The following is a 14,305-nucleotide window of genomic DNA, read 5'->3' on the forward strand; positions in this document are numbered from 1 at the left end:
TACCTCTCAAAATGAATGCAAACATAGCATTCGCTCTCCTTACTGCTGATCCAACCTGGTGGTTAACCTTTAGGGTATCCTGCATGAGTACCCCCAAGTTCCTTTGTATTTCTGTATTTTGAATTTTCTCCCCTTCTAGATAATAATCTGCCCGCTTATTTCTGTTTCCAAAGTGTACAATGGCACATTTCTCAACATTGAATCCCATCTGCCATTTCCTTGCCCATTCTCCTAAACTATCTAGGTCTCTCTGCAACCTTCCTGTCTCCTCAATGCTTCCTACTCCTCCACCTATCTTGTGTCGTCTGCAAACTTAGCCACAAAACCATTTACTCCATCATCCAAATCATTAATGTACAAAGTAAAAAGAAGGGGCCCCAACACCAACCCTTGCAGAACACCACTAGTGACCGGTAGCCAACCAGAACAGGATCCTTTTATTCCCACCCTTTGCTTTCTGCCTACCAGCCAATGCTCCACCCATTCCAATATCCTACCTGTAATTCCATGACCTCTCATCTCATTAATCAGCCTCTTGTGTGGCACCTTGTTGAAGCCTTTTGAAAATCTAAATACATAACATCTACAGCTTCTCCCTTATCCACCCTACCTGAGATTTCTTCAAAAAACTCCAATAGGTTGGTCAGGCAGGATCTTCCCTTCTCAAAACTATGCTGGCTTGGACCTATCTTGCCTTGCACCTCTAGGTATTCCCTAACCTCATCTTTGAGGATCTATTCTAATAACTTTCCCACCACCAATGTCAGACTAATAGGTCTGTAATTTTCTTTATGCTGCCTCCCACCTTTCTTATATAGTGGAAACTACGTTTTCAACCCTCCAGTCCTCCGGAACCGTGCCAGAATCTATCGATTCCTGGAAAATTATCACCAATGCCTCTGCAATCTCTAAAGCCACCTCCTTCAGAACCCGGAGATGCACCTCTTCCGGCCCGGGAGACTTATCAGTCTTCAGTCCATTTAGCTTTCCTAGCACCTTCTCTCTAGTAATCTTAACTGAACTCAGTTCAATTCCTTGAGACCCCGACTATCCAGTATATTGCTGATGTCCTCCACAGTGAAGACCGATGCAAAATGCTCATTTAGTTCCTCTGCCATCTCTTTATCATCCATTATAATCTCTCCCGCACCGTTATTGTTTGGTCCTATATCAACCCGTGTCTCTCTTTTACTCTTCATATGTTTAAAAAAACTCTTAGTACCCTTTTGAATGTTATCTGCCAACTTCCTTCCATAATTCATCTTTTCTTTCCTAGTGACCTTCTTAGTTTCTTTCTGCAGGTTTTTAAAAGTTTCCTGGTCTTCTGTTTTCCCACTAATTCTTGCTTCCTTGTATGCCCTCCCTTTTGCTTTTATTTTAGCCTTAACCTCCCTCAATATCCACATTTGTGCCTTTCTTCCATTCAAAACCTTTTTTTCTTGGAATATATCTATCCTGCATTTTCCTTATTTCTTGTAGAAATTCCTTCCATTTCTGCTCCGCCGTCCCTCTAGCCAGCTTACTCTTCCAATCAATTTGGGCCAGTTCCTCTCTCATGCCACTGTAATTTCCTTTGTTCCACTGAAATATCGATACACCAGTTATCAGCTTCTTTCTCAAATTTGAAACTGAACTCAATCATATTGTGATCACTAGTTCCTAATGGTTCCTTTACCTTTAGTTCCCTAATCACCTCCGGTTCGTTACACAGCACCCAATCCAAAACAGCCGATCCCCTGGTGGGCTCATCAACAAGTTGCTCCAAAAAGCCATCCCGTAGACATTCTAAAAACTCACCCTCCTGAGATCCACTGCCTTGCTGGGTTTCCCAATCCACCTTCATGTTAAAATCCCCCATAATTATCTTAACGTTGTCACTCTGACACACTTTTTCTATTTCTATCTGTAACTTATAGTCCACATCCTGACTGCTATTCGGGGGCCTATATATAACGGCTATTATTGTCCTTTTACCCTTGCTATTTCTTAGCTCCACCCAAAAGGATTCCACTTCTCCTGACCCAATGTCCTTCCTTTCTATTGATTTTATATCATTACTAACCATCAGGGCCACACAACCCCTCTGCCTACCTGCCTATCCTTCCTATACACTGTGTACCCCTGGACATTTAGTTCCCAATCACATCTGTCATAGAGTCATAACTCGGTGAATGCCAAAATGTCGTATTTATTCATCTGTAGTTGTGCCACTATGTCATCCACTTTATTCCTAATGCTACGTGCATTTAAATATAGTACACTTAGGCCGGTATCTGCTACTGATTTTGTTGTACTTCTATTGTTCAGCAAATTATCCTGACTTTTCACCTGCCTGTCATAGAACCATAGAACAATACAGTACAATACAGGCCTTCAGCCCACCATGTTGTGCCACCCTTCAAACCACACCTAAGACTATCTAACCCCTTCCTCCCACATATCCCTCTATCTTAAATTCCTCCATATGCTTATCTAACAATCTCTTGAACTTGTCCAATGTATCAGCCTCCACCACCACCCCAGGCAGCGCATTCCACGCACCAACCACTCTCTGGGTGAAAAACCTCCCTCTGACATCACCTTTGAACTTCCCACCCAATACCTTAAAGCCATGCCCTCTTGTTTTGAGCATTGGTGCCCTGGGAAAGAGGCGCTGGCTGTCCACTCTATTTAATCCTCAATATCTTGTATACCTCTATCATGTCTCCCCTCATCCTCCTTCTCTCCAAAGAGTAAAGCCCTTGCTCCTTTAGTCTCTCCTCATAATCTATACTCTCTAATCCAGGCAGCATCCTGGTAAATCTCCTCTGCACCATTTCCAATGCCTCCACATCCTTCCTATAATGAGGCGACCAGAACTGGACACAGTACTCCAAGTGTGGCCTAACCAGAGTTTTGTAAAGCTGTGTCATCACTTCACAGCTCTTAAACTCGATCCCCCGATTTATGAAAGCTAACATCCCATAAGCTTTCTTAACTACCCTATCCACCTGCGAGGCAACTTTCAGTGATCTGTGGATATGAACCCCCAGATCCCACTGCTCCTCTATACTGCCCAGAATCCTGCCATTTACCTTGTATTCCACCTTGGAGTTTGTCCTTCCAAAGTATACTACCTCACACTTCTCTGGATTGAACTCCATCTGCCACTTGTCAGCCCAGCTCTGCATCCTATCAATACCCCTCTGCAAGCTTTGACAGACCTCCACACTATCCACAACACCACCAATCTTTGTGTCATCTGCAAACTTGCTAACCCAGCCTTCCACCCCCTCATCTAAGTCGTTAATAAATATCACAAAAAGTAGAGGTCCCAGAACTGATCCCTGCGGGACACCACTAGTCACAGCCCTCCAATCCGTATGCACTCCCTCCACCACAACCCTCTGCTTTCTACAGGCAAGCCAATTCTGAATCCACACGGCCAAGCCCCCGGATCCTTGGCCTCTGACCTTCTGAAGAAGCCTATCATGTGGAACCTTGTCAATTTAAGAAAGCTTATGGGATGTTAGCTTTCATAAGTCGTGGGATCGAGTTTAAGAGCCGCAAGGTAATGATGCAGCTTTATAAAACTCTGATTAGACTACACTGTGTCCAGTTCTGGTCGCCTCATTATAGGAAGGGTGTGGAAGCGTTGGAAAGGGTGCAGAGGAGTTGCTGCCTGGTTTGGAGAGTATGCATTATGAGGAGAGACTAAGGGAGCTATGGCTTTACTCATTGGAGAGAAGGAGGATGAGAGGAAGCATGATAGAGGTACACAAAGTATTAAGAATAGATAGAGTAGACAGCCAGCGCCTCTTTCCCAGGGCACCAATGTTCAATACAAGAGGGCATGGCTTTAAAGTAATGGGTAGGAAGTACAAGGGAGATATCAGAGGAAGGTTTTTCACCCAGAGAGTGGTAGGTGCATGAAATAGGGGTACCTGGGGTAGTGGTGGAGGCAGGTACGTTGGTCAAGTCCAAGAGATTGTTAGATAAGCATATGAAGGAATTTGAAATAGGGGGATATGTGGGAGGAAGGGGTTAGTTAGTCTTAGGCGTGGTTTATAGGTCGGCACAACATGGTGGGCCAAAGGGCCTGTATTGTGCTGTATTGTTCTACGTGACTTAAGCTCATCAATTCTGAGTCGAAGTTCCTCCAGCCTCAAGCACTTACTGCAGATGTGGTCACCGTGCACCACAGCAGGGTCCTCTAGCTCCCACATCAAGCGCTGCAGCACATCGCCTTGCCCTCCATCTGAACTATTATTTTCCCTTCCTAGCTGTAGTCTACTTAAAAGTTATAACAATAACAGTAAACCTTACCTTTACTTACCAGCTACTCACTCATGTTGTTTGCAGTTGGCCTCTGCCTCTTGATGCCGAAGCCTGTTGTGCCAAAGCCACTCACTCTCACTCTGTCCACTCCAACAATGGCCGCTCCACTGGACACGACCTCCTTTTTATTGGCCCTTCTAATCAATCTAGTCAATTGACCAGTCTAGTAAATCTTCACTGCACTCTACTGGTTCAAGTGCTGGAAAATACTTCCCCAAAGAACTCTAATGTATTTGTCAGGCATGATTTCCCTTTCACAAAGCCATGCTGCTCGTTTCTATTTCAGAGTTCCAACATTGAATGAAAGTGATTAGGGGGAGAAAATACAAAAGTCATGAGGAACTTTTTTTATATGCAGTTAAGTGATTAGAATCTGGAATGCACTTCAAAGGTGCGGTGAGTGATGGAGGCAGTTTCAGTCAAAGAGTCATACAGCACAGAAACAGGTTTTTTGGCCCATCTGGTCCATGCCAACACAATCAACACAGGCATGGTAGTGTAGCGGTTAGCGTAACGCTTTACAGTGCCAGCGACCCAGGTTCAAATCCAGCAACTGTCCATGAGGAGTTTGTACTTTCTCCCCATGTCTGCGTGGATTTCCTCCGGGTGCTCTGGTTTCCTCCCACATTCCAAAGATGTACAGGTTAGGAAGTTGTGAGCATTCTATGTTGGCACTGGAAGCGTGGCAACACTTGCCGGCTGCCCCCAGAACACTACGCAAAAGATGTATTTTACTGTGTTTCGATGTACATGTGACTAATAAAGATATCTTATGGGTGCTGCATAATTACTTGAAAAGGAAAGAAATTGCAGAATTATGGGGAGAGGGACTAACTGGATTGCTTATGTTGAAACTACATCAGCCCAATGGGCAAAATGGCCTCCTTCCCAGCTATAACCTTCATCCTGTGAATTAGAAACATAGAAAATAGGAAAAGGAGTTGACCATTAGGTCTTTAAGCAACACATAAAAAGCTGGTGTAACTCAGCGGGTCAGCTGTCATCTATGGAGGGAACTGACCTTTTCTATCATTAAGTATGATCTTGGCTGATCATCCACTTTCCCTGTCTTTTCCCATATCCCTTGAGCCCCTGGGAATTAATAAATATATCTACCTCCCTCTTGAATCTATTTAATGACTTAGCCTCTACTGTCTTCTGCAGTAATAATTCCATGGATTCACCATCCTCTGAGTGAGAACATTTCTCCTGATCTTGGTTATAATGGCATACCCTGTATCATGAGGCTGTGACCACTGGTTCTGGACTCTCCAGACATTGGAAACATCCTCCCCGTATGTAGTCTACTCAGCCCAGTTAGAATCTCATGGGTTTCTATGAGATTCTCTCTCATTCCACCATACCTCAATGTATATAGGCCTAACGTACCCAGTCTGTTCTCATACATCGGTCTTGCCATCCCTGGAATCAATCTGGTAAACATTAGTTGTTTCCCTCCATGGCAAAGGTGTCATATAAGGAGATCAGAACTCCAGATGGGGTCTCACCAAGACTCTATGCAGCTGCAGTAAGGCATTTTTTTCTCTTGGACTCAAAAGATGGAAACCGATTAGCATCCATACAGTTTTGTGTAACAGGAGAGGTGGCCGGCAGTGTCTGCAAAAAGACAGACATCCTTGGTCTCATATGACTATAAATTTGGTAATGCCAGGTACAAACTAAATAAAGATAATAATTTTGGTCAGATGGAGAAGGGTGATCGCGGATGGAGATTGTCATGGCCTGAAGCAGAGGCTAAACTGGAGCATGATGGGGGTTTAGTAACTTTGCACCAACCGTGAAAGAAATGTGGTTTGTAAAGAATAGAAGTTCTAAGAGTTCTGTCTCCACACAGTGACCAAGCAACTGATGGAGCGTGTCTACCAGTTTTTAGAAGTCAAGAATCATCAATATTACATGAAAAGCTTGGATTGTGTCAAAGTCTGCAGGAAGGAAGCTGCAAAGGTGAGCAGAGAATGTAATTTACTCTTTTAGATCTCAAAAGTTTCTTCTATATGGAGCAAATGTTTTAGAACATAGGTAGGACCTGAAATGAATTGTGCAGAGAAATTTACAACCTTTTGTTGATCTGCGTCCACTGTAGCTACAGGGCAGACTGCTACTGTGCATGCTTGATAATCATAACCTATGGTGATACTCTTAAACTAGATACCTTTTAATGTTTTTCCCTAATTCTTTTATTGGGTTAACATCCTCAGGGATGGTCCTCAAATGGAGTTGGCGATGCTTCACTGCACTACACAATTGACATCATTTAACCCAGTGTCGACAGCAAAGTTCATTCAGCTTGCTTATGTGCATGATTCTGAGGTCTAGTACAGTAGCTGAGGGGTTAAGTTCCCAGAGCAGTAACCAGAGTTCTAGATCATTGATCCAAAGACATAAGTTCAAATCCCACCATAGCAGTAAATACAAATAATAGGGGCAGGCACGGTAGTGTAGCGGTTAGTGTAACGCTATAACAGCACCAGCAACCTGGGTTCAATTCCAGCCACTGTCTACAAAGAACATAGAACACTACAGGCCCTTCAGCCCACAATGTTGTGCTGACATTTTATCCTGCTCTAAGATCTGTCTAACCCTTCCCTCCCACATAGCCCACTATTTTACTATCATTCATGTGTCTATCTAAGAGTCTGTTAAGTGTCCCTAATATATCTGCCCCCACAACCTCTGCCGGCAATGCGTTCCATGCACCCACCAATCTCTGTGTAAAAAAAACTTACCCCTGACATTCCCCTTATACCTTCCTCCAATCACTTTAAAATTATGTCCCCTCACATTAGCCATTGTCACACTGGGAAAAAGTTTCTGACTGTCCACTTGATCTATGCCTCTTGTCAACTCAATCAAGTCAACTTTCATCCTCCTCCTCTCCAAAGAGAAAAGCCCTAGCTCACTAAACCTATCCTCATAAGACATGCTCTCCAATCCAGGCAACATCCTGGTAAATCTCCTCTGCACCTTCTCTAAAGCTTCCACATCCTTTCTATAATGAGGCAACCAGAACTGAACACAATACTCCAAGTGTGGTCTGACCAGAGTCCTATAGAGCTGCAACATCACCTCGCGGCTCTTGAACTCAATACCCCGACTAATGATGGCCAACACTCCATACGCCTCCTTAACAACCCTACCGAACTGTGTGGCAACCTTGAGGGATCTATGGACATGGACCCCAAGATCCCTCTGTTCCTCCAAACTGCTAAGAGTCCTGCCATTAAATTTGTATTCTGCCTTGGAATTTGATCCCAAAGTGTATCACTTCATACTCATCCGGGTTGAACTCCATCTGCCACTTCTCAGCCCAGTTCTGCATTCTATCAAAATCCTATTGTAATATGCAGCAACCTTCTACACTATCCACAACAACACCAACCTTTGTATCATCAGCAAACTTACTAACCCACCCTTCCACATCCTCATCCGAGTCATTGATAAAAATCACAAAGAGCAGGAGTCCCAGAACAGATCCCTGCGGAACACCACTGGTCACAGACCTCCAGGCAGAATACGCTCCATCTACCACCACCCTCTTGTCTTCTATTGGCGAGCCAATTCTGAATCCCCACAGCCAACTTTCCCCGGATCCCATGCCTCCTGACTTTCTGAATGAGCCTTCCATGTGGAACCTTATCAAACACCTTACTAAAATCCATGTGCACCACATCCACTGCTCTACCTTCATCAATGAGCTTTGTCACATCCTCAAAGAATTCAATCAGGCTCGTGAGGCATGACTTGCCCCTCACAAAGCCATGCTGACTGTCCCTAATCAGCCTATGTTTCTCTAAATGCCCATAAATCCTGTCTCTAAAAATCTTCTCCAGTAATTTGCCCACCACTGAAGTAAGACTCACTGGTCTTTAATTCCCAGGGTTATCCCTACTTCATTTCTTAAACAAAGGAACAACATTTGCCGCCCTCCATTCATCTGGTACTACTCCTACAGCCAGTGAGGACGCAAAGATTGTTGCCAAAGGCGCTGCAATCTCTTCTCTAGCTTCCTGTAATAACCTTGGATATATCAGGTCCCACCCCGGTGACATTATCTATCCTAATGTTTTTCAATAGTTCCAGCACATCCTCGTTCCTCACATCAACTTGCCCTAGCGTATCAGCCTGTTGTACGCCATCCTCACAAACATCAAGGTCTCTCTCTCCGGTAAATACCAAAGCAAAGTATTCATTAAGGACCTCCCCTACCTCTTATGACTCCAGAAACGTTTCCTCTTTTATCCCTGATCGGTCCTACCTTCACGCCAGTCATCCTCTAATTCTTCACGTACGTGTAGAATGCCTTGGGGTTTTCCTTTACCTACTCGCCAAGGACTTCTCATACCCCCTTCTAGCTCTCCTTAGTCCATTCTTAAACTCCCTCCTGGCTACCTTGTAACTCTCCAGAGCCCTGTCTGATCCATGCTATCTAAACCTTAGGTAAGCTTCTTTCTTCCTCTTGACAAGATATTCTACATCTCGTGTCAACCACGGTTCCTTCACTCTACCATCCTTACCCTGCCTCAAAGGGACAAACATATCTGGAGCCCAATGCAAGTATTCCTTAAACAACCTCCACATTTCCTCTGTGTACTTCCCCAAGAACATCTGTTCCCAATTTATGCTCCCAAGTTCCTGCCTAATAGCATCATGATTTCCCCTCCTCCAGTGAAATACTTTCCCATATCATCTGCTCCTATCCCTCTCCAAGGCTATGGTAAAGGTCAAGGAGTTATGGTCACTGACTCCAAAATGCTCTCCCACCGAGAGATCTGAAACCTGATCAGGCTCATTGCCTAGTACCAGGTCCAGTATGACCTCTCCTCTAGTCGGCCTGTCCACATACTGTGTCAGGAATCCTTCCTGTACACACTGTCCCGTCTATCCCCTTTACACTAAGGAGGTGCCAATCATCCATGTCAACAACCCTGTTATTTTTGCACCTCTCCAAAATCTACCTCCCAATCTGCTTCTCAGCATCTCTACTGCTATTGGGGGGTGGGATCTGTTGAATACTCCCAATAGAGTGATCGCTCCCTTTCTGTTTCTGACTTACACACACACTGACTCAGTGGACGATTCCTCCAGGACACCCTCTTATTCTTCAGCTGTGACACTGTCCCCGATCAGCAAATCCACTCTCCCACCTCTTTTACCTCCACCCCTGTCCCTTTTGAAACATCTAAACCCTGGAATATCCAGCAGCCATTCCTGCCCTTGCGACAGCCAATTCTCTGTAATGGCCACCATGTCATAGTTCCACGTACTGACCCTCGCTCCAAGTTTATCACCCTTGTTCCTGATACTTGTATTAAGTAGACACACTTCGGCCCATCCAACTGACTGCAATTTTGCCCCTTTGACTGCCTATCCTTCCTCAGTCTTTCTACACTTTGCATCTACTTGTACAGTAAATGAACCAAGCTCTGATCTATCACTCTGGTTCCCATCCCCCTTCCAAACTAGTTTAAAACCTCCCCAACAGTTCTAGCAAACCTGCCCGCAAGAATATTGGTCCCCCTCCAGTTCAGGTGTAAGCCTGTCCCTTTTGTACAGGTCATACCTTCCCTAGAAGACATCCCAATGATCAATATATCTGAAACCCTGCCCCCTGCACCAATTTCTCAGCCACGTATTCATCTGCCAAATCATCCTATTCTTACCCTCACTAGCTTGTGGTACAGGCAGCAATCCAGAGATTACTCCCCTTGAGGTCCTGCTTTTCAGCTTCTGACCTAACTCCCTATATTCCCTCTTCAGGACCTCATCTCTTTTCCTACCTATGTCATTGGTACCAATATGTACCACAGCTTCTGGCTGTTCACCCTCCCCCTTCAGAATGCTGTGGACCCGATCCGAGACATCCCTGACCCTGGCACCTGGGAGGCAACATAGCATCCAGGAGTCTCTTTCACGCCCACAGATTCTCCTGTCTGCCCCCCACCCTTACTCTGGAATCCGTTGTCACTACTGCTCTCCTCTTCTTCCTCCCACCCCTGGCCCCACCACCTCCCCCCCCCACCTTCCCTTCTGCACCACACAACCAGGCTCAGTGCCAGAGACCTGGTCACTGCGGCTTTCCTGTGGTCGACCATTTCCCCCCCCACCACCCCCACCCCCTCAACAGTATCCAAAGTGGTATACCTGTTATTGAGGGGAACGGCCACAGTGGTTCTCTGCCTATTCTCCGTCCTTCTCCTGACAGTCACCCAGCTACCTGCCTCCTGCAGCCTCAGAGTGACTGCCTCCCTGTAGCTCCTGTCTATGTACTCGTCGGTATCCTGTAGGAGCCGAAGGTCATCCAGCTGCAGCTCCAGTTCCCTAAAATGGTCTGTAAGGAGGTGGACATTCTTCCCGCGTGTGCGTACGTTTCCTCTGGCTGCTCCCACGTTCCAAAGACGTAGGGGTTAGGAAGTTGTGGGCATGCTATGTTGGTGCTGGAGGTGTGGTGACACTTGCAGGCTGCCCCCAGAACACTCTATGCAAAAGATGCATTTCACTGTGTTTCAATGTACATGTGATGAATAAAGATATCTTAACTAATAACAAAGATTCACAAAGACATTGTTATAGAGGCCCTTTGGCCCAATTCATCCATGCCAACCAAGGTGCCTACCTGAGTTATCCCATTTGCCTGCATTTGGACCCTATCCTTCGAACCTTTCCTATCCATGTACCTGTCTAAATGCCTTTTATAGAACAAGCTGCCAGAGAAAGTGATGTACCCACTTACATCACTTTCTCTGGCAGCTTGTTCTATACACGCACCACCCTCTGTGTGGGGGAAAAATTTACCCCTCAGGTCTCCTTTAAATCTTTCCCCTCTCATCTTAAACTTATGCCCCCTGGTTTGAGACTTGCCTATCCTGGAAAAAAAGACTGACCATTCACCTTGTCTATCCCCTCTTGATTTTTATTTACCTCAGCCTCCAACATTCCAGGGAAAACAGCCCCAGCCTATCCAGTCTCTCCTCATAGCTTAAACCCTCCAGTCTGAGCAACATTCTTGCAAGTCCTTTCTTCACCCTTTCCGGCTTAATGACATCCTTCCTATAGCTAGGTGACCAGAAACTGCACACAATGCTCCAAGTGAGAACAGAGAACATACAACATAAAACAGTACAGCACATAATAGTCCCTTTGGCCCACAATGTTGTGCCAACATAGCTAATCCCTCCTTCCTACAGAATGCCCATATCTCTCCATTTTCCTCTCATTCATGTGCCCATCCAACCTCCTCTTAAAAGCCCCCAATGAGTTTGCCTCCACCACCCTATCAGGCAACGCATTCCAGGCATCCACTACTCTCTGAGTAAAATACTTACCCCTCGCGTCTGTTCTGAACCTACCCCCCTCACCTTAAATGCATGCCCTCTGGTATTGGACTGCTCAGTACTCGGAAAGAGATGTTGTTTGTCCTCCCTATCTATGCCCCTCATAATTTTATACACTTCCAACAGATCACCCCTCAGCCTCCACCGCTCCAGAAAAAAGAGACCATTTGTCGAGCCTCTCCTGATAGCACATGCCCTCTAATCCAGGCAGCATCTGAATAAACCTCTGCACCCTCTCTAAAGCCTCAACGTAGTGAGATGACCAGAATTGCACACGATACTCTAAATGCGGCCAAACCAGAGTTCTATAGTGAATGCATCATAACTTCTTGACACCTGTACTCAGTACCCCTCGGTGCAAAAGCAAGCATTCCGTAAGCCACCTTAACCATCCTATCTACCTGTGTAGCCACTTCAATGAGCCATGGACTTGCACCCCAAGGTCTCTCTGCTCTTCAACACTGTTAAGGGTCTTGCACTTTAGAGTGTACTGCCTCTTGACATTAGTCCCACCAAGGTGCAACACCTCACATTTATCTGGGTTAAACTCCATCTTGCCATTTCTCTGCCCACATCGTCAACTGATCTATATCACGTTGTATCTGTCGCCAGTCTTCTACACTATTCATAACTCCACTAATCTTGGTATCGTCTGCATATTTACTAACCCACCCATCAACATACTCATCCAGGTCATTTATGTATATCACATACAGTAGAGGTCCCAATACAGATCCCTGCAGAGCAACACTACTCACAGGCCTCCAGCCTGAATAAGTGCCTTCAACCATCACCCTCTATATTCTATTAGGCAAGCCAGTTCTGGATCCACACAGCCAATTCTCCACTGACCCCATGCATCCAAACTTTCTTGATTAACCAATTACGTTGGGACCTCGTCAAATGCCTTACTGGAGTTCATACAGATGATATCCACAGCTCTACCTTCATCCGTCTCTCTCGTCACCTTGTCAAAAAACTCAACCAGGTTAGTAAGACATGACTTGCCCCACACAAAGCCCTGCTGGCTTTCTCTGATCAAGCCATTGGATGCCAGATGCTCATATATCCTATCTCTTGAGAATTTTTTCCAGCAATTTCCCTACAACTGACGTGAGACTCATCAGTCTATAATTCCCCTGATTTTCCCTTGTTCCTTTTTTAAATAGAGGAACAACATTAGCCACTCACCAGTCCTCCAGGACCTCACCCGTGGTCAAAGAGGACACAAAGATACTGGTCAAGGCCCCAGTAATTTCCTTTCTCGCCTCCCTCAGTAACCTGTGGTATATCCCATCGGGCCCCGGGGAATTATCCCACCTTAATACTGTTTAGGAAACCTAACCCTACCTCCTGCTTGACCTCAAAATGCCCTAACATGTTTACACCCTCAGTTACAATTTCTGCATCCTGAATGTCCCTTTCCTGGGTAAATACTGAAGAGAAATACTCATTCAGAACCTCACCCACATCCTCTTGTCTCCAAACATAGATTCTCCTTCTTTATCCTTAAGTGGTTCCTACTCTTTCCCACAATATCTTATTCCTGACTTGGGTATAGAATGCCTTTGGATTCTCCTTAATCCTACTTGCTAAGGACCTTTCGTGGCCCCTCCTGGCTTTCTTTGCTAACAGGTCTTGCCAACACCTTGAACAATGTCACCAATTTTCATGCCATCCAGAGGGCTCTAAATTTGGCAATCCCACCCTTTTTTGGAGGAATGTATTTATTCTGAATTTTCTGAATCATTTTCTTGGCTGATCCCTATTGTTCTGCTACTGATATTGTTCTGAGACGGCACAGTAGAGTAGCAGTTAGTGTACGCTATTACAGTGCCAGTGACCCAGGTTCAATTCTCACCGCTGTCTATAAGGAGTTTGTACATTTTCCCTGTGTCTGCGTGGGTTTCCTCCGGGTGCTCCAGTTTTGTCCCACATTCCAAAGACGTACGGGTTAGTTGAGGGAATGCTATGTTGGTGCCGGAAGAGTGACAACACTTGCAGGCTGTCCACAGCACATTCTCAGTAATGAGAAAAGACACATTTCACTGTGTGCTTCGATGTACGTGTGACTAAATAAATAAATGTCTTGTGTCTTAGCTTCAATGAGTTTCCCATCCACTATTGCTAAGTTGTTTCTCAGTTAAGTAAAATTGGCCTTGCCACAATAGCAAAACTATTTTGTCCTTTCATATAACTGTGCTAAATCTAACTGAACTTTCCACATAATAATGTTTATTCCCTAAACTAAGTCCAATGTCACCACCCACCCCAACCCCACCTTTTGGGCCTGCAACATACTGATTTAAAAATGAATATATTTCAGGAATTGAGTTCCTTTCTATGCACTTTACTGTTGGTACATTCATTTAACGTTAGGGCAATTGAAAACCCCAATTTACTGCTTTGTTATTTTTAGACATCTCATAAATTTGATTGTTTACTTTCTCTTCAATCTCCCTCTGACTGTTTTGTAGTTTTTAGAACAATCCCAGCAGTGATCTTTCCAGCTTTCTTTATAGCTGTTATTGAAAACTTAATACATATTGCTACAATTCCACCCATTTCAACTTGTTTATCCAGTTTGAAAACTTTAGTAACTGAACCTATTTGTTTACAATGCTTCCCATCCACAA

General features: G+C 44.9%; 1 protein-coding gene across 5 annotated transcripts in view; it reads left to right on the plus strand.

The window, feature by feature from the left end:
• Positions 1 to 14,305, plus strand: part of xrcc5 (X-ray repair complementing defective repair in Chinese hamster cells 5) — a 197,203-nt gene that overhangs the window by 157,757 nt on the left and 25,141 nt on the right. For all 5 annotated transcript variants that reach the window (XM_052025903.1, XM_052025913.1, XM_052025894.1 and 2 more), the window contains one exon: positions 6,173 to 6,282. In XM_052025903.1, coding sequence (XP_051881863.1) covers positions 6,173 to 6,282 — 110 coding nt within the window. The remainder of the gene's footprint in view (positions 1 to 6,172; positions 6,283 to 14,305) is intronic.

This window comes from Pristis pectinata, chromosome 1, assembly GCF_009764475.1.
Source record: "Pristis pectinata isolate sPriPec2 chromosome 1, sPriPec2.1.pri, whole genome shotgun sequence".
Lineage (NCBI taxonomy): Eukaryota > Metazoa > Chordata > Chondrichthyes > Rhinopristiformes > Pristidae > Pristis > Pristis pectinata.